The sequence below is a fragment of the Malaclemys terrapin genome, chromosome 8 (assembly GCF_027887155.1).
Source record: "Malaclemys terrapin pileata isolate rMalTer1 chromosome 8, rMalTer1.hap1, whole genome shotgun sequence".
Lineage (NCBI taxonomy): Eukaryota > Metazoa > Chordata > Testudines > Emydidae > Malaclemys > Malaclemys terrapin.
The window spans coordinates 83307226-83328171 of NC_071512.1; the positions used below are offsets into that span (position 1 = coordinate 83307226).

A 20946-nucleotide genomic window follows, 5' to 3' on the forward strand; every position below is an offset into this window, starting at 1 on the left:
ACACATCCTTATTTCTCAGAGTTCAATTTTTGTGACATATACGGAAAATAGACGTCAGCCTCTGATGAAAAAGACCACTTACCTCCAGGGAACACACTATAAAAACTACAGCCTTGAGCATTAACAAACCTGTTGGCAGGATTACCAGTTGGACATTATGTAAATATGGCTTTTATCTTCATTATCAATTGTTGCTATGTCACAGAAAACGCTAGTTAGAATACAGGTAAACTCTGATTATCTGAATCCCCGTTAGCTGGCATTCAGATTAGTCAAAATTCAGAAATGTCCTCAAAAAGTGTAATTTAATTTTTCTGAAATTCTGTTTTTCCAAAATCCAGGTAAGTCCAGGTAAGTCCTCTGAGCTATTTAGGTAGTTAGGGTTTATCAGAATATTGTTTGGATACACAGAAATCACAATATGCTTTGCATTTTTAGTATCTCATAAAACCACAGGCAACTCAGAAACAGCATGGTCTGGAGAAATGAAGAGGTTTGGGAAGCAGGAAATTCAGATTTCTAAATCCCAGCTCTATCATTGACTTACTGTATTGCCTTGTCAAGACATCAGCTGTCTGCCTCAATTTTCCCATCTGGTAAAATGTGGATAATATTTGTTTACCCATCTCAAAAGGGTGCATTGATTGTTTGATTTTACACTGCTACATAAATGCTGCTTATTAAACACGTTTTCCATTGCAAGGCATTATCTTCATCTTTAATTATAAACACATAACCAGTTGCCCAAAATGTGATTGTACTGAAATTAAAAATAATGTAAAATAGAGAGAGTCCTATTTAAAAAAAATCTAATGTAAATGTATGAGATTACAGTACAATTTCCTAATGGAGCTCATGTCTCTGACTTTGATCATATGTGACTGTGAGTAGAATGCCAAGTAGCAATGATGACCTCTATTCAGTAGAAACATATACGCAGCTCCTATTGTATTCTTTTATATTTAAATAGTGAAATGTAAGGGAGTAGTTCGAAGTAGAATACAGCTGGGTCAAAGAAAATTCACACCAATTACAATTCATACATAATTCACATTTTACCTATTTTGGAAAAAAATTCACATTTATTTACTGTCAAACAGGTGTTAAACTTTACATTGGTTATTAGTGATGGGCTCGTTAACAGTTTTACACAAAGGGATGAAAAAAAGCAGAATTTTGCTGAAACAATTTACATTTCATTAGATCTTTATCATAAAATAAATTACTAAATATAGGCAGAAGGAATATGGAGGAGTAATATTTGTTTTATTTTATTTTTAAAAGGACAGGCACCTTTTGTTCACCAGAAAGTTTGAGAGAAGTGTCCAGTGTCCCCATTAGCCCTCCCCATCCCACCCTGGGTAAAGAATGAACAGGGAATTGATTTACAATCTTGGCTAGATTTTACCAAATTTGTGCAAGGCATGGCATAACTGGCTTCTAAGAGAAATTTCCCCTTGGAATTTTTTTTTTTTTTGGCAATAAAAAAAAGTCAAACATAAGAATAAAAATTAATTTCTCAAAGCAGAACACTGTTTACAGTGAAAAATAAGTGAAAACAGGTAGAACTTGGATTTTAAACATACTACAGTACTATGAACAAAGTGTAAGAAAAACAGCTTATAACATATGTGCAACCAAGAGCTCTTCACAATATTTTCTTCAAACTCTTTAAAATTATTTTTAATAATTATATTTCAGTTGGACACAAATGTATTTTTTTACCCTAGCAATAGAACAAAATATAATTTCTTTAGCCATCTTTCACGAGAACAGTTCATTGTACAGTTGAGGAAATATATGAAATAAGGCCTGTGGCTTGATTGCTAGTGGTTAGACATGTTTTCAATCTTTGCCTTAATGGAAAAGATTTGCAGTGAACTGCAAACTGATGCAGAATCTCTCTCTCCTGCTTTTGAAAGTCTTGTCAGGAATAATAAGGTACAGTAAATTTGTCCCACAGGATTTTAGAGCCTACGTCTTGTATATAATACAATGCAGGCCTACCCAAAAAAAGAGGGGGGGGGAGGGTGCAGCCATATTTACAAATATAGTTCACAAACTGCTGCAGTAAAATGGCTGGAAAGTTTTCGTCTGTTTGTTTGTTTCACAATTTTGTTAAACTCAGCAGCAGAAGATATCTTAAAATACCTTGTTGGTATCTCTTCTCTTTGTAACAAATAATTCATTTTAGTATACTCTGTGTATATACAAAGTTTTTGTTTTATAAAAATTCACAGAACTGCAAGGTCCAGTCATCCCCTTTACACCGGAGAACCACAGGGTGAACAGAATAGTCTCTTTGAGCAGATATGAGGGAGCCTGTGTTGGGCCAATAAAGTCTTTTTAATACTTGTATGTGGCCTTTAGTATTTCTTTGCTACACTATTAAAGGCTTGTCACTAGTTGCATTTGTCCTTCCCTAACATCTCCTTCTGGGATACATCCTTCTTTGTTAATGGGAATTATATAGCCATCACTATTGCCCCTGCTGATTTGATAGTACATCTGAAGCTGATGGCCAGCTCCAAGATTTGGCATACTTTTGTAGTAAATGTCTTCATTCTCACTCCTCCTGGAGGGAGAGAGATCTTCTTCAACATCAGGGCTGCTCTCTGGATAAGGAGAGTCTCTAAGATTGGGCATGCTTGTGTAAAGAGAGTCTCTGTTGGGGGATTGTAGGTGGTCTTCAGCCTCAGCTGTCAGCTGTGAGACGTAGCTGTCAGTTCCTTCAGTCTTCACTTTCTTCTGTGGCTGGTACAGAAGCGAGTGAGTCCGTTGGGGAATGAGTGGTGCCTCAAGTTCCTTATGGTGAAGCTCCAGTCCTGGGTTGTCACTGTGCATCAAAGATGAAGCATCCGCCACAATTGCATCATCTTCGCTACTGCTCCCGCCAATCACAGCTTTGGCTGGGAGTGTGTGCTCCAGGTTGTGGTTCTTGCTGCTGCCCCGCAGGTTGTTGTGCACTAATTCTGAAATGATCATTTTTTCAAAAGCAGTATCATTCAGGCTTAGTCCACAGTCTACAACTTGCACACTGTCATTATAATCTCCATTGCGCAATGAGTAGCTGTTGTTGAAATTACCATTTAGCGGTAGAGTATCCATGGCACTTGTATCCCTGGCATTGTTCAGTGAATGTCCTGAAATAGAAAGGGGACAGTTTGGGTTACTCGCTGGCACTCTTTTTACTTTTCTTCTTTTTGTATAAAACTCTTTAATGTAGTTCAGGACAAAGTTGTACTTGGAAGTAAGACTTGAGAAAAGTTAGGTTATTGAACATTCCCAACTGTAAACAGTTGCACACCTTATAGGAAAGATGTATTTAAAAAATAATACTGATTTCCCATGGGGTGGAATTGGATTTTAATTTAGAAATTTAGGGGGAACTCTGGGATTCTGATTTCATAATTTAGTACCAGTTTTATGACTCTTCCACAAGGAACTGTTCACTCCATGCCCTTGCATATGTAATGCAAAGCAATTCATTTGTAAACATTTACATTTTAAAGTACAACACCATGATTAGAAAAATAAAATTAACAGAATTTGTCCTAAACGACACTAAATTAAAAAGGAATTAGGCCACATACAAAACTGAAGGTAAATGTATAACATAAACCCACATAACTGGCAAGCAACTACTTTAACAACAGTTCTAACCGTTCCTTTTTTTTCTGGAGATGAAGTAAAGAAAAGAATGAAAAAATGGACAAATACAAAGAATTTATGTTAAACAAGGACAGCCAACTTTCACACTAAAGGGACCAGGCCCACAAGCACCATCCAACAACACGATAGACAGCAGGTGGAATGACTCACTTTGACAACTCACATCATGTCTGTCTGCTCAGGCTATCTGGCCTAAGAGTAGCTGATATATAAAAGAAAGTAAAATGATTTATTGTAACATGATGAAGAATTACTAAGCTTCTCAGCAACTTAGTCAGAGCAAGGGTTCAGCAAATTAGATTACTAGCAATAATAGCTTTTTTCCCACTTAATGTAATTTTTGCACTAATATTCTGTCTGCCAGCAATGGCCTCGGGCTTCTAAAGGTCAAAGTTCGCCTGCAGTCTGCATCAGTCACAGTGACAGCACTGAATGAACCAGTATAGTCAATTAAGACTTAGGCCCACAGACACCATGGGCATGCAGTTCAAATGCAGAAATGTTAGGAATTTCTGTAAGCATGGGTCACAGAAATTAAACCAAAGAATAAATATTAACTGTGGAATGGGAGGAGGAAATCAGCCACGGCTGACATCTTTTAACTGCTGGAGGAATGACAGATTGGGTAAGTCTGCTGGAGATATGAAAAGAAGTTTAAGGAAAAAAATTGGAATCTTATGGTGGCAATTTTTTTGCATTAAAGAAATGTGTTTTCTATAGACACAAAGACATGTAAACTACGAAATCACAATGCTTCCCAGGCAAAGAAAAACAAGAGTTTTGAAAGAAACTGAAAAGCCTGTACCATTGAAAGTTAGATTGTTTGTTAGTGAATTCCTAGAAAGTCACTTTAACTACAAATATGACTGGAAATAAAGAAAGAATGAAGTGATGTTATTGGAATGAAACTGATCACTGTGAGGCTGCTGCATTATATGCAAGGCTTGGAGGAGCATAGGAAAAAAACTTTTGTTTGAAAAAGATTACAGATTTTCTTGTTTTGCCTTTGTTCCACACTTAAAGCTGCAGCGTACTCTGGAAAATGCAAGTTTTTTCTGAATTTTTTTTAAAAATGAAAGTGATATGTTTTTGTCATGAGATTGTTTTGGTAGCAGAATACTAATTTTGAGCTAAATTCTCCTTTTGAAAAACTTGCAAGTAATTTTGTATTGTGCTATTCCAGCCTGCCATGTGTACCAAATTAGACAAAGTGATGATGGTTGTTTGAAAGGCCTCTTTAAGCTTTGATTAAACAACTTCATAGCTTTGTAACTTCATATATGTTTCAAGATCCTAGCTGCACAGAACATATGGCATTTATAAGAGTGAGGCAACACATGGACCGCATGCTGGCATTAATTTCCCTAATGAAAGTGATTTATTTTTATAATTTTGTTCTCTGTGCTCTGCTAAGCAGATACCAAAACGTATTTGATAACCCAAAGTGAGAGTTCTGTGATATACTGCAGAGTTAAGCACTCTAGAATACATTTTGACTGATTTGAGGAGGCAAGTTTTGTTGCCCATCATCAGGTAATTCACTTGAAATCTTTCCATAGCCTGTAGCAAGATTACTGTGGGAATGTAGAAATGTAAGTAAATTATTAAGCATTTTTGCTTGACATTGCTTTGGTTTTAAACAGCAAATTATTTCAGCATTGCGTATCCTCATTTACCAATAGAGTTTGCTACAGACCTTGTGTTATTTTCCAAAAAGCACTACAGAAGTACTGTTTGAATGTGGAAACATTTCAGTTGCAAATTGTGAACCACTTGCCCGCTGAGTCTACTTCATGACCACTAGTTATGTTTTAATTGTGCCCATTAAAAACCATGCTGAAAAAATTTACATTTGATAGGCAAAGTTAAGTTTTACTCCCATACTTGTCTCTCTGTAGGTTGCTAGAGGAAAGCATAAGGAAAGTAAGAAAACAAGAGAATGAAAATAGAAACTGCAGTTCAGTTAAAAAAGAAATTTGAAATAAAAAACAGAAACAAGGTTTTATGTTCTCCATATTGTCAAAGTTTTAACACAGCGTTTTAATTACACTAGAGATAATTATTTGACTCATCAAAACTGTAACTACTAGATATATATTAATTTATTAATTGTTCTGCAATTAAGAAAAATATTTGAATAATATCACAACAAAAGTTAGGTTAGTGATGACACCCTTAGTCCCAGAGAACTAAACTGTTCTAATTATAACCTAAAGTTTCTCCTAAAGAAATCAACTAACATAAAGCTGCACTATACTATAGTTTGGCTTATATTTGATGCTGGATGCAATTTTCTACACCAGGGTATCCAAAAGTGTGTCAAGATGCCTCGCACTGTTTTATTATCTAAATCAACTCCACACGCAGGTTTTTCTCGGCAAGATTTTGAGTCAACTGAAGCTTATATTGCATAGACATGATACCTCTAAGTGATATATATCTTGAAGATGGGCTCTCGGACCATGTGGTGTCAGTCCTGTAATAGTATATTAAGATTTATGCCACCTGTGTTAAAAACATGGATAATTATTGGTAAATACTATTATGGCAAAGGCATTACTATAATATAGTGCAGTTTTACAAGCTTGGCATTGGCAACACTGTAAGTATTTCTTAAACTGACAGAAATTCAGAATGCAGGATTGGGATATTGCAACTTGAGTTTCTAGCTAGCAAAAAGAAAGAACTCAGACTAAAGAAAAGCGATTTTCTTTTCAGTAAGTATAAGCACACCTGGTGAGTTAAACACGGGAGCTGAAGGGGCATTACATACAACTGTTTCAGCGAGCAGTGTGTTATAGGGGTTGTTAGTGCCGTGTGGTCGAAGAAGAGGGTTTGTTAGTAGGTAATTGCCAGTCATTCCTAAAGCAAAGAAACAGAAAAAGAGACATCAGTTCTTTTATTTTATTCTTGACAGTTTCTATAACGTATTTTTTTTATTCATCATGAGTCATGTAGAACTTGTCAAATGTAATTCGGCTGAAAATTTCTGAATGTATTTGAACTACTAATTTGAAGGAGGAGAGAGAAAACTTAGTTAAATTTCAGTAATTCACAGGTGCTGTCCAAATCCCCAAAGTAAACACCTGCTGAGAATGACATTTACTGTTTTCTATAAAAATAACATTAAAGAAGAATAGCAGTTAAATGCATAGGGATCCATATTCTATTTAAAGATGCTACAGCTTAATTAAGAACCTTGAACACTGTGGTCCAGAACTCAAAAATCCAAATTTTATTAATTTAGAGATGTTGGACAATTCCTTAAGAAAACATCTGGGTTATGACTAACCTTCGAAAAGCAGAGGGGAGGGGGAAGGAAATAACTTTCTTCAAAGAAATACAAGGAATGACAAACTGCAACAAGCCTATCTTAGTATAATGCAAAAGCACACATGCTGAGGAGAAAGCAAAATGTTTTGCTTTAAGAAATTAAACCATTCATATGTTCTTTTGGGACAGATTCATGCTGCGACAATATCTGCCAGGTTTTAAAAATAAATTTTTAAATGTCTAAATTTCTCTACCAATTGGCTTAGCAAGATAAAATAAAACATGACATGATCATATGAACAGATATTTTACTAATTTTCAACTTCAATGCATCACTGTTTACACAAGATTTCAAGTTATTTATTAGACAAAGTTTCAGCATAATTTGTGAAAAACTAAATGTTTGAAAACCAGTTAATTTGGCTGTGTGACTTCTAGTTTTTAAATTAGTAGGGAAACTAGTCAGAATAATGAAGAAAAATTATGCTAAAACCTTTGATTGAAAACATGATTTTAAACATCTCATTAAGGTAAAATTCAACTTATGTTGTATTGAGTTGCACAACTGCATCAGGACTAATGTTATCTGAATACATTACATGTCCAAAGAGAGCTGAAAAGCCATCTACATTTTCATACTATATTTAAATTTATTAGATTCTCATTCAGGCAATAGCTAAAGATATTATATTTTAAATATTAATGCCATTATCCTACTAGAGATATTTTATTCTAGGTAGCAGAAATTCCTGGAGTTCAGAGAATTCTTTTATTGACAGATTATGCTAATTTTATTTGACAGTGGTTTAATTTAGTTAACAATTAGATTGCTTTTTACCCTAACTTGTAAAAGTTGCTATTTGGACACAATGAGAAATACTAATTCCAGTGCATTTCCATATTACACTATATTACATCTTCTCCCATATGTTTTACTTTTAGCTTGAATTACTAGCTTACAGTTTACCAACAGTAGTTCTTCGAGTAGTGTTCGAAGTGGAGCACCCACAGGGGGTTTATCTCGAAGAACACCAGTTACTGCGTAAGGTAAGTAACCTTTCCATATTTTCTGTCAATTTTAGCCTAAAGCTTCATTTAAACCCACCCACCCCAAGCCCACGTTAATTAGAAAATCAGCTTGTTTAGATTTGTGTCATTCTAATGGTGATATTGTAACTAAAAACCCTTTTCTAAGCTTGGCAGGCTAGCACAAGGAAAAGGGGTTCATTTAGTCATGGTATCTTCCCTTGAAAAGACCTTCTGCCTATTGCCTAGTGGTATGGCTGTTAGGCCTCAACTCCACGTTGCCCCTGGCCATGGCATAGGCAGAGCAAGTCTCGGGAATGATGGGCTTCAAAGACAGGTGAGGTCCCAGGCTGGCTTCTGCTGGCCCATGCAGGACATACCTCTTCCCAGCAGCAGCAAACTCCTCTTCTACTGCCCAACAATTGGTTAATTTTAGTTCACCAGATTCTAGAGTAGATGTAAAGATTCAGGTGGATGGCAGTTCACTGAGTTTAGCCTACTGTTCTATTTGGGGTCATGACGTAATTTTACCCTAAGCAGCATCCTAGTCATTGGTGGTGGTTTGTTTTTTGCCTTCCTCATTTTCAAGGTTCAGCAGTTAGGACTAATGCTTAGTTTGTGGGTTGAAGGTAAAGGGGCTTATTGATTATGGTTCCTCAGGATTTTCACTGGAACTGAGCAGCATCTATAGGGGTTGTTAAATTTGGTAGAACTAATAGTAGTTTTGCTACTGTCTTTTTAAATTTTGCCAATTTAGCAGGAGTCTGTTGCAGCGAGGTCAGGTTCATATACCCCTTTCTCACAATGTGGGTGCAGAGTTGAGAAAAGTTAAAGCTAGGGCATAGATGGGGGAAAGGGGCATAGTGACAGGCTGTTGCATTCAGCTTTAATACAAAACAGCCCTACCTCCATTAGTGGCTCCTTGGCAGAAAGTTTGGTGAGGGGAGAAAAGACTGGTGGCGATTGTGGCTAGAACTCTTCTAGTTTTGGATGGCCATGGGCATGAGCATGTGTTTGGGGCCTTCACAAATGTTACATACATCTAGTATGAACTAGATATGCTGGATAACCTTCAATTCAAGTTAAAATGATTAATAAATTTGTGGCCATCAGAAGCCTGCAAGTCTAGCTTATGTGGCTGTGTATTTTTGGGGCCATTACACATGGCAAATGCAATGTGGTCACAGAAAGGATAAAAACTTTACTGAAAAAAATCTTTACATATCTTTTGCATAGAAACGGTGTCAATTTGATTTCACTGGGAACATTTCTGAGTCTAAAAATCATAGTCTCAAATATGAATTAAAAATGTTACTGACTTGTATTTCTGTTTCAGATTTAACCTATAAAGGTTAGTAAAGTTTTAAAATTATGTTCTTGCTTTTAAGCTAAATTATTGATGAAACTTATTAAAAAACATTTCCCATAAATAGAGAAAGTCAATTTCTATAGTGAATGGGCAAGTTGAGTGAACAAGATTTTAAAATGTGCTCGTGAAAGACTGTAATTTTAGAGAACATGTGTTTGAGAGTTTTTTTTCCAACACAAATTTGTTTCAACTCTTATCTGTCAAATACTATTAAATCTAAGTCATCTAAAATTGAAATGTTCCCAGTGACTGACCTTGATTAAGTGTTGAAGTGCTGTTGATGTCACCTGAGATAAAGGAAGATTCAGATTGTTTTCTCACAGTGTCGTTCCACATCCTTCTTATACGACTCTGTTAACGTAAAGCAGTGAGACATAAACATTGTATTTTAGGGCACAAACAGATTTTCTCCCTTTCATCTGTCATCATGTGAAGCATCTACATTGCTTCTTGCTCTAAACTAAATAATTTCTAAACTAAATGGCTCCTTTGTTATGAAAAGTCTAGTCTACTAAATTCCAATTAGATAAAACATGATGGTATCCTTGCCAGTTCCATAAAAAAATAAAAAGAGGATGTTTGCATAAGAACAAACTGAAAGGAAATGTTTAAAAAGAAATCAATTCTACAATACAAAACCATGTATTGCCACCTAGATCATTATAATGAGAAGACAGTTAGTGCATATGAATGGAACATGTCTCAGTAGGCTTTTGTAAATAAGGTTAATTAGAAGATGCTGTCAAAGTCTTTGTTACCTGAGTGCCAGAGGAATAGCGAGCGCTAGTTCTTGTTGTCGATGCTTTCACTGAATTGTGGGGGCTCTCAGTTGGTAGTCCACCACAGCAATAGGAATGTCGGAAGCACTTGCCATATTCCTTACGTACCTGTAGATGAACAATTGGGATATTTAAAAAAAAAATAGATGCACAATAAATATCTCTCTTGAGATAAGGATGTGACCAACCATCGTCTATTAATGAATTTTAAACAAATTCCTTTATGGGAGACACACAAATTCAAAATTTTCCTCATTTCAATGCAGCTGACCAGCTTGTAATTCAAGTTATTTACAGTTATTTAAGAAGGCCTCCTATCATAGATCAATATATGTAAACCAGGTTACTGCACATCTGCGATTTTGCACAGTTCTGTGAGTAATTTCTTTTTAATGGAATGACTGTTTTGTGCAGGAATAAACAAACATTCTTTGATAAACTGATTAGGTTTGTATTTTTTCCTCTTCAGACTTCCAGTCTTTAGTTTTTAGTGCAAAAATATTGAGTCCAGTTTTTGAAAACTGCCCTAATCTATGCAGAATGGAAACCACGTCAGTGAAGACTGCATTAATGTTTCAGTGCCAAGTTTTGGATTGTAGAATCCAGGCCATGAGGTAACTCAATAGAACTACTGTCAAGACACAAGAATTACAATCTTTGTTGCTATGTATGTTTGCTGACTCCAGGAAGTTTGAACTCTGAAACTTCAATTGTTTTAAATGAGATTTTTGTCTGAATAAAGATTAAGAAAAGCTGAGTAATAATATCAAAATTTGGCCTATGATTAGTTACCTTCTGTTTCTATATGAACGTCTTCATAATTAGATGTATTGATGTTTATTAATATTAAAGTCATCAGAACTATTTTACAGAGTAGTTCTTTCCCTAAAATGTGTTCACTGACAACTGGTTCTAAGTAATTCTTATAGCATGCACATATCCTGGCAGCACTGCATGGATCAGTAAAAGACATGTTTCTGAAAATTTTATCCACCAGGACTTTTCCAAAGTCAGCTGGCTGCTAAGGCTCCTAATTTCCCAACTTTCTTTTCAAAATGGAACTTGGGCTCCACAGTCACCTAGACACTTCTGAAAAGTTTATCTGTCCTGTGAATGTACGTGAAAATGAGAGAGCGAGATTGTGTGAGAAAAGTATGTGGTACTGAAAATCCATTAAAAATTAATAAGGTTTTTTTCACAGAACTCAGGCTTTGCTTTCAAAACCCCAAGTCTTTTATTCATAGAGTACATAGTTTTACCGTGATGCTTTTATAAAAGCATGAGCAGGATGCAAATTTGACTACTCAACTTAAAAATCAGTTTTTTAGTCAAAGCTTGAATTTTATACAGAGATACCAACTTACATATTTTGTAAAGGAAAGGTACACTGTATGTATTTTAAATGAACTCATCTATACCATACAAAAATATAATCACAGATACATAATTAGAATGGGGTAAGTTCATGAAAATGTAAAGTTCTGTATCATTAAATGACATAACACCTAAGGAAAATGTATTTCTGAACGTTAACGGATATTAAATGCTCTGAAATACTATAACAGGGACAATAGCAATCAAAGTTGTATTTTACCCAAATACCACACTCCAGGGCTGGTTTTGCCTAATGCCTATATTGCTGTGAATGTGTATTATCTGTCAGTACTGCATATTCCACTGTCATTATTTCTAAATTACAGCCTGTTCGAAACTGATGGAAGTAACAGCACTATCATCGTGTCAGGACTGGAAACATAATAGTTTTCTCTTCCACAATTCTGTATCTCTGTTCAATTTAGTGACCAACTAGTAATAACAGAATAAAAAGACTACATTAGCTATGCAGACAGGGACAGGATGATGATATCCAGTGAAAGGCACTGAAACTTTTAAACCTTAAATGGTAGCCTTAGCATTCTTTCAGGTATAAATCTTCTTGATCTAGATTAAGTTTTTTCATACTTGACTGGCACTTTAACATTGCTTGACTCCACTTAATATAGAAACAATGCATGATAGTAGAAAATAAAACAGCAATGTATCTTTGGTTTTCAAATCCTATATAAGTGGTTAAAAGTGGTTAAAAAGGCAAAATTTTAAGATATCCTAATTTAGAAATTATTTGCATCTTTACTATGTTTACAATTTTCCCTCTTTTCTATATTCAATCCCATCTCTATGGTTTTCCCTTTCTGAATGTGTAATGATGTGCTGTAGCCAACTTGATAAAAATTTCTCTTTTTATTCTGGCTCTCTTCCTAAAACATGTTATAACAGTTTGCATGGAATTAAGAAACACACAAAGTTAAATGGTGAGCATGCACAATTTAAATCACAAGAACGATACTTTGCACTTAGCACCCTTTTCATCTAAGGGTCACAAACCACTTTACAAGCATTGAGTTAATTAAGTCCCGTGAGGTACATGTAACAGGAGCTAATGATTACAAGTTCCAAAATGTAAATTGGTTAAAATATCTAGTGGCTAAATGTCTATTGTAAATTTGCTAAAATTATTTCAAAATGGTTACATTTAAGAGAAGATAATGACTATAATTTTTCATTTTACACCTCTCCCCCCCACTCCCTTTATTACCATGTCCTTTTTACCCTCATTTGGTATACGACTCTGACGCAGATTGTAAGCTCTTTGGTACAGTTGCCATTTTTTTGCTAGAGTAATACATATTCAATAACCACACAAACATGGGGCAGCTCAGGATATTGTTAAAAGGATATTCAGCTTTAAACCTGTAGGCTGACACATGGACTCTTGCCCCAGTGTCAGTAGTTTACATGAATTTACAAGTGAGCCCACTCCACAGCCTTTGGGCCAGTCAACATTTTTTAAAATACAAAAATTGTCAACTTTGGAAAAGTCCCTTCCACCTCACATACTACCTACCACTAATGACCACATTTTTCTACCATCTGTTGGTGTTCAGCATTAATTTTGGGGTCTCAGTTGATTCTGAAATGAACAGTTATCCACACTGCAACCCTCACCCATCACCACTGCTACTACTTGGCACCTCTCAAGAGAGAAGGCAAGGACCTTTCACCGATATAGAGGGTACACTACTCCCTCAACCCCAGAAGTGATCTCCTGCAGCTTGAGACACATCTAAACTGAAAATGAGGCTCTGATTGCAGCATGAGTAGGCATACCCAACTAGCTTTAATTTAGCTGCCATGGCTAACATTGGTAGTGAGGAAGTAGTGGTGCAGCGTTCAGCAAGGACTAACTTCCCCAGTCCAGGCCTGCTGGGGACTCTGGGTACGTACTCAGGTTGCTGGCCCACACCAGAGTCTGTGCCATTGTGTCTTCACTGCCACTGTTACCCACAATAACTAGATTAAACTAGTATGGCTATGCCTACCTACATTGCAACCACACCTTCATTTGCAGTGTAGCCAAACCCATTGACATTGTAAGTGACTGGAAGGTTGAACAGCCATTGTTTGATGCCTTAACTCAGCGGTGGGCAACCTGCAGCCCATCAGGGTAATCTGCTGGTGGGCTACCAGACAGTTTGTTTACATTTGCATGGCCACCCGCAGCTCCCAGTGGCCATGGTTCGCCGTTCCCGACCAATGGGAGCTGCGGGAAGTTACCTATAGTAACTTTCATCCAAGATTCTCAGACCACTTTAAGAAACATTAACTAAGCCTTGCAACATCTCTGAACTATTAATACCCAGTGTACACTTACATGAGTCACAGAGTCGTTAAATGACTTGTCTAAGAGCACACAGCAAGTTACTTACTGGAAACTGCACCAATGGTTTCTGACTCCCAGTTCCCTGCTATTGATCTAACACTAGAAGACAGGCCTTCCCTTGAAATTACACTCTATCTCCCATTTTTCTTCATTGCTATTTCTTTTCTAAAAATATTAGGCTACTGAAGAGGTATAAACCATGTGTGTTTGTTTTCAGTAACTTACTTTCTTTTGAAGGGCACAATGAAAGATGAAAATAAACATTCCCTGGAAAGCATTAAATACTGTGAAGAGATATGTCATCACAACTGTCTCCTCGTTGATAAACAGCAGGCCAAATGACCATGTTAGGCCAAGAAGACACAGGAGAGCAAATGCACCCAAGACCCAGGACCTGTAAAAGAAAATTAATTTTAGTAACACTGCTGATAAAAATGCATACCGCCAACTCCAATATTAACATTTCAGTTGCTGCAGTTGACTTTTACTAGGTTCACATTCAAATGCAAAAAATCCTTGGCTTTAACCTTTCCTCTATTAAAAGAAAGAACAATTCCATTTGGTACTTTCAGTCTCCAGTGGAAACAGCAACAGTAGATATGACCTTTTTTTTATTCAAGAACTGCACAAGATGTCAAAACTATTTTAAAATGCAGAGGTGTAGCACAACCCCCAGCTACCCCACTGCTTTATCTGTATTTTTACAAAGGAGATTGATAAGTCTAGCTTAACCACTAACCGAGCCCTATATTTTGAAGAGTGGTGCTTCCATGTGTCACCAAATAATGTAACAAATACACAAAAGTTAAACAGCAGAGTAAAAACCTAGAGCCTAAAGCTTTAATATTCTGGTAAACTCAGCTAAACTAAGGCTAAGTGATCTAACTTCCACATGAAGGAGCCTTGCTGAAATGTGACAAAAATATGGATACATCCACAAACTAAAGTCTTTGAGAGAGATTCCAACATGACTAGTTTAAGGAAAAAGGACAGAGAACAGCACAGAATGAAGGGGAAAGGGATTTTAGTCAGTGCATTCCACATCTAACTAATGATCTTACTTGATAAATGGTTTATTATCTTCATAGCTAGAAAGCATTATAAGCAGAAAAGAGAAACAAAATTATTAGACAGAATTGTAACAGAAATTAATATGAAAGCATTTTTGTATTTTATATAAAAATTAGTCAAAATTAGGAAATTCAAAGTGCAGAGGCAAGCAATTTAAAATCATAAAGGCATAAAATAGTTAAAAATACTTTAGCAAATTAGATAATTCCAAACTAGTTAATTAAAATTAAGGGTGATCCACAATATTGACGGAGTTTGTAAAATTAAAAATATCATGCTAGGAATTTGTTAATGTAGGGTTCTATCTTACCCAGGTAAGTCCGTATTATAGTAGCCATCACAAACACGGTAATTACTGGTGTGGATGAGAAGACAGAAAGAGGAAAAGGAAGAAAAGAGAGAGATGCTAAAGATTAGCGCTCTCTCTCCTCATGCAACATGCAATGAAGCTGATACTGACCTATCTATAGCATCTGGTTTGCAATGTTAGCCTTAATGTAAACCTATCTTGGCCATTTTCAGTATTGAAAACAAATTTGTAGGACCTTTTCACAACCAACCCGTAATGTTCTAAATTACACCATCCCTTCAAAGAGTTTATAGCAACAGCCTTCAGTTTGAAAAAAAAAAAACCACTAAAGAGAATACACTAAAAGACTATCACAAGACTATCACAGCTGTAAGATTCTTATTAATTACGTAACACTTGCATTACTCTCCAAAAGGGATACTGAAATACAGCACCAATATAAAGTAAACATTTGTTCAATTAGCATGAAAACAACAGATAATCTGTAAATTAACAATAGTAATGGAGTCATTTCTCTTGGGAGAACTGGATTACAAATGAAAACTGCTCAGAATCCCTAAAATAAAAACGCTATTTAACAAAACAAACTTAACATAATCATATCAGCCATGCAAATAGGAACATCATTTTGAACTACATTTTAAATGCAAATGAAATTGTCACTTTGCTATAGAATTTCTGTAAAGATACTGAAATAATTTCTTGGCACTAACTGCAGGCCGAAATGATCTAATTTTGACCAGTGCCTGTGACATTATGGTAACAATGTAAGGAAAGCAGGATTGGTACTGTTTCTTTCTAACTGACATTTGTAGTTGCTGGGAGACAAAGCCATGTGTTCCTAATGGAGAGTAGCTTTCAATCAGTTCAGTAATCAGAAAATAATCATAGTTCTCATACTTGAACACAAAGCACTTACTTAATGTTTTCCAACCTGCTAGAGTCTGGTTTCAGAGTGTTTGAGTGCTTCACCATTTTGCACAATGTGATCACCAGGAAGATAAGATTCAGCTGTCAAAACAGATAAGAAAGAAATTAAACTACTTTAAGTAACAGGTTGAGTAATTAGGATGTTATTGACTTAAAAAAAAACCCTCTCGGTTTATTTTCAAGTATATTTAGGTGACTGGTAATGGTATTTGGAGTGTTTCACCCCTAAGATGCTGGTTCAAATGTGGACAAAGGGTAACATTTTCAAAGTCCCAATTTTACTCAAAATCTAGCCGCACCAAAAGTCACTACCTTCTCATACAACCTGCATTTGCCATATTTAACCTGTTGGTCTAAATTTTACATTTTTGGTTTAATTCTGCCCTATTGGACATCAGTACCTAAAGTTACACTAATCTCCGCCTTACCTGCTCCTGTTTCACCCATTTGTCCCCCCATGTTTTGCACCTCATTTTTGTCCTTGTTGCTACCATTCTTCTTCCCACTTGCCACCACTCCATCCTTCCTTCCCCCTTGAGCCCTTTCCTCCTCTCACTAGTTCCATCCCTTCTACACCTACCCTTCTTCATTCCTTCTTGCTTTCACAGGTACTACTCTTGTCTGGAAAACAATTTTTAAAAATTGTTCCACTGTAACAAATGAAAAACTTAGAAGACACAACAAGGGCACCTAATTTAAACCATTGTGTAGCACAGTCTACTTTCTCCATCCATTTTATTGTCTGGATATTGACACCACAAGGAGAATTGCTTCCATGTGGCAGCCTCACACTTTCATGGAGAGGGTTTCCAGCTATTGAGACTGATGGATTGGACTTCCTCTGAACAGGATCTCTTTAAATCCATCCTTCATCCTAAATCCAGGCTCCCAGATGGAGGGATGCTGGATTGGGATGGCTGGTCCTGACTCCATTCTGTGACAATAGGTTTGGAGATGGCAGTAGGTAAATGTACTGGCGGGAGGCCATCTGCAGAGCCATGGTACAGCAGGATTGTCATGGCCACCATGGTATTATTAAAGTCAGTATCGCCTTGTCCAACTTGATGTTTCAGAATATGTGCGGTAGGAGGGGGATGACAGGGAAGGAATATATCAATAAGTCTGACCACTGCACTAGGAAGGCATCACCTCTGGAGTTGTGCCCCTGTGTGTCTCAAGGCTGGGCACTTCTTGTTTCCCTGGGTGGCAAAGAGGTCCCATGAGGGGAATACCCACTGACAAACTATCCGCTGTACCACAGATGTGGAGTTCCCACTTGTGATCCTTGTGAAAATACCCGCTGAGGCTTTCTGCTCAGAATTTCATCGTTCCTGGTATGTGCACTGCAGTGAGGATGATTTGATGGTGGATGCACCAATTTCAGAGCTGGATAGCCTCCCTCCAGAGCGGTACGGACCTCACTCCCCTCTGTTCATTTATACACAGATGTTGTCCACCCTGACCTGGGCACGAGTGGATCAGAATTGCTTGCACACCTTGTGGCCACCCGCAGTTCAGGAAGGTTGATGTGGAATGTGCCGACCAGGCCATGGGTGGTCAGGCCTAGTGGTGAAGGTAAGAGTTTGGTATATCATTTTGAAGTGGGTGCCAGGGTGGGCAGAGTCCAGGAAATGAGCCGAGAGTCAGTACCAGTGAGACAGAAGCCGAATGCCAAAACTGGAGGATCAACCAGACTTGTAAGCCAGAGGCAGAGCTGGGGGAAGTCTGAAGCCAGAGGGGAGCAACAGCTGGAGGAAAGCAGGAGCAGGGACGGGAAGCAGGCTGGAACAAGGGCAAGTACAGCTGTGGATGTGGTATGTGTTGAGCAGCCACTAAACTGCTGTGGGGGCCAAGCTTATAAGAAAGACTGCTACACTAGCAGCCAATCAGAGGCTGTGCCCACTCAGAATTCTAAGATTGCCTAGCAGCGCAGTTAATTAGGGAGCAGGACAGTAGTTGTGCCTAGATGGTCTGGTACCTGACAGTCCAGGAACCTTGACCTATGTAGTTGTCCAGGTGCACTCCCCTGCCTCGTAGAGACACGTCTATAATGAGTGCCTTTGTGGGAAGGGAGGGAGCAAAGGGAACCATCACACAAACAATGTCCTTCTCCCCCCAGGTAATAGGTGTCCAGATGCTACAAGGAACTGAGACTCTCTTGTCCAAGGAATCCCTGTTTGAAAGGTAGACTTTTCTCAGCCAAGCCTGGATACTGTACAAATGGAGCCTGGATAAAGGGGGTCACATAGGTGTGTGCTACCATGCAGGACCAGACTGTTGTCTGAAGACTGAGATGAATGCTGAGGTTCTCATTATGAAGAATCTGTATAGATAGGGAAATATATTTCAGAGTTGCTGGGGCGAAAGTGCATAGCTTTGTAAAAACCCTTGGGGCCACTCCAAGACCAAAGGGGAACATCTTGTACTGGGTTTAGTCTCTATAGCCACCCAAAAATGCAGGATGCCTGTGCTGCGGGAATGTCTTTATGAAAATAAACATCTTAAATCAAGAGTTGCAGATCAGTCTCCTTTGTTCAGGGAGGGGATTAGAGCAACTAGGGTAATCATCCTGAATTTTATGTGGTAGCTGAAGACATTCAGATGCCTGAGGTCCAAGATGAGTCTGCAGCTCCCTTTCTTTTTGGGGATCAGGAATTGTTTGGAGAAAAAGCCCTTTCCCTAATTATGGCCTCTCCAGCCCCTAACTGAATTAGGCAGTTGGATCTGGACAAGGGACGATAGTGGAGTGGTGTGTCTGCCGCACTGTACTCTATGGTGCTTTCTTGGTGGCTCAGAGGGCCTCTGGTAGAATGGCCATGTGACTGGTTGGAATGTATGCTGCAGCACGTTAGAATATTTTCTGCAAGAGGTGGGGCGCATATTCTCCAAGGAATGGAGAGTGGCATGAGAGTCTTGGAGTGAGTGAAGTGACTCACTGGTTTTCTTGCTGAAGGCTTGTTAACCTCAATGGGGAGATCTTCTACCAACACCTGAACCTTTCTGGGGAACCCCAATGGCTGCAGCCAAGAAACCTGCCTCAACTACTGACATCACAGGAAACTGTGTCCGCTATGTCCAATGACAGCTGAAGGGATGACCTGGCCATTAGATTTCCAGAATAGCCTGGAACTGGGGCCTGCATTACTAAGGTAATTTATTGGTCAACTCTTGTTGTAGTTCATGACGTTGTATTTTGACATAAGCATCCAGTAGTTCTTGATATGGAAAAGTAGACTGTCTGAAGAAAAGTTCTTTCTCGCATCCTTATCTGAAGGAATGACCCTTGACTGGTTAATCACTCTGCTCTGTGACAGCTTAGACAACCAGAGAGTTCTGGTTTGGGTAAGAGAACAAATATTCTGCCTCCTTAGGGGGAACAACATACTTCTTTTCAGTTCTCTTTGGGGTAGGGGCCCATGTGGCTGAGGTGTCCTTAGCTGGCTCCAAAACAGCCTCGTTCATAGGAAGTGCCACTTCAGAGGGTGCCACTGACAAGAGAATGTCCATGACCAGTGGGGAGAAGGGAGGATCCTGAACCTCTTCCAGTGAGATCTGGGGGGTTTCAGTATTCCTCCAGAGAAGTTCCTATTACCGCTTGTAATCATCTTGAGGAGGGGGAGACTGGTATCATCACTTGTCCACAGATGAAAAAGAAGCCCTTGGCAGATTCAGAGGTACCATCTGCTTTGTTCTTTTGCCTGCCCTAGAGAGGGCTCAGGCTCTAGCACTGGAGGTGATTTCTGATGAAATCTGTGCCCTCAGTGTTCAAAGTCTGGGACTCGATAGTAAGGGTCTCAGGTGCTCCAGTATGGCCAGTAGGTGGGTTCACAGGGATGGGGTCAGGTCCCATGGGGATTGCCATTAATCCCTGACTGTTCTATATGAGTCCTGGGATGAGGCTTTGGTAGCTCTATTCAGGTTGACTTCGTGTGTGAAGACCATTGGTGGAACTGGCACTACCAACTTCTATACTTCCACAGAGTAAGAGTCATACAACTCAAAGGGGGAGCCATCAGTACCAATTGTCTTCTGGCAATGCGGCTAGAGGTATTCCCTGGAAAGCAGGGTCCTGATGATCCTTGAGAAGGGCGTACTGAGTTCTGATCAGAGAATTGGAAGAAGTCATTGGTATTTGATCTGTCAGTGCAAGCCAGGGCAGATGGTGAGCACTTTCTTACTTTCCTTACACCCCTCTGAGGACAATTTTGGAGCACTGGAAGCTACCAGCACTGTCAGAGCTGGCTTGTGCACCCAGTGAACTCCAAGAGCACCCCCTCTGTGGCATGGAGTCTCATGCAGTCCCAAGAGAAAATGCAGCTCCCTTCTTTGAGGACTTATGAGCCAACTTGTTTGCCTTCTTATGAGTGTATTTCTCCTTGTCTTCTTCATGCTTCCATTTTGCAGAGTCCCTGACCCTGTTAGGCTCCAGTCAATGAGGCAAGAGCAGGAGGTCAATCTGATCAAAGTCTCACAGAATGCTTCATCTGGTTCCTGCAGAGTCTGAACCCCTGAGACTGCCTAGTGCAAGGGGAAAAGGAGATCTCTCACTTTGATGGGATGTATGAATCCTCAGTGCAGTAGAGGCAGTTCTCATGCAGGTCACTTACTGGTAAGTCCCACGGGTGAACAAGGTAAGACTTTAAGCGTGGGACCTTAGGCATAAGTGTCCTGAGTGTTGGGAAAATTAGCTAATAGGGGCCAGGGTTCCCCCTCGGTAACTGTGAGACTACTCACTAACAAAATACTATTAACAATAATAAACTATTTACAGTTTTATTAGTTAGAGATTCAAGCA

General features: G+C 38.4%; 1 protein-coding gene across 22 annotated transcripts in view; it reads right to left on the minus strand.

Moving 5' to 3' along the window:
- Positions 1-1060: 1060 nt before the first annotated feature.
- Positions 1061-20946, minus strand: part of ADGRL2 (adhesion G protein-coupled receptor L2) — a 476523-nt gene continuing 456637 nt past the window's right edge. For 8 of the 22 annotated variants that reach the window (XM_054036673.1, XM_054036671.1, XM_054036669.1 and 5 more), the window contains 6 exons: positions 16141-16232; positions 14066-14234; positions 10099-10227; positions 9595-9691; positions 6406-6534; positions 1061-3143 (listed from right to left, as the gene is read on the minus strand). In XM_054036673.1, coding sequence (XP_053892648.1) covers positions 2389-3143; positions 6406-6534; positions 9595-9691; positions 10099-10227; positions 14066-14234; positions 16141-16232 — 1371 coding nt within the window. In that variant the 3' untranslated portion in view covers positions 1061-2388. Of the gene's footprint in view, positions 3144-3822; positions 3875-5522; positions 5575-6095; positions 6178-6405; positions 6535-9594; positions 9692-10098; positions 10228-14065; positions 14235-16140; positions 16233-20946 lie in introns of those variants that run through there. The other 14 variants (XM_054036689.1, XM_054036683.1, XM_054036692.1 and 11 more) reach the window with 11 other exon arrangements.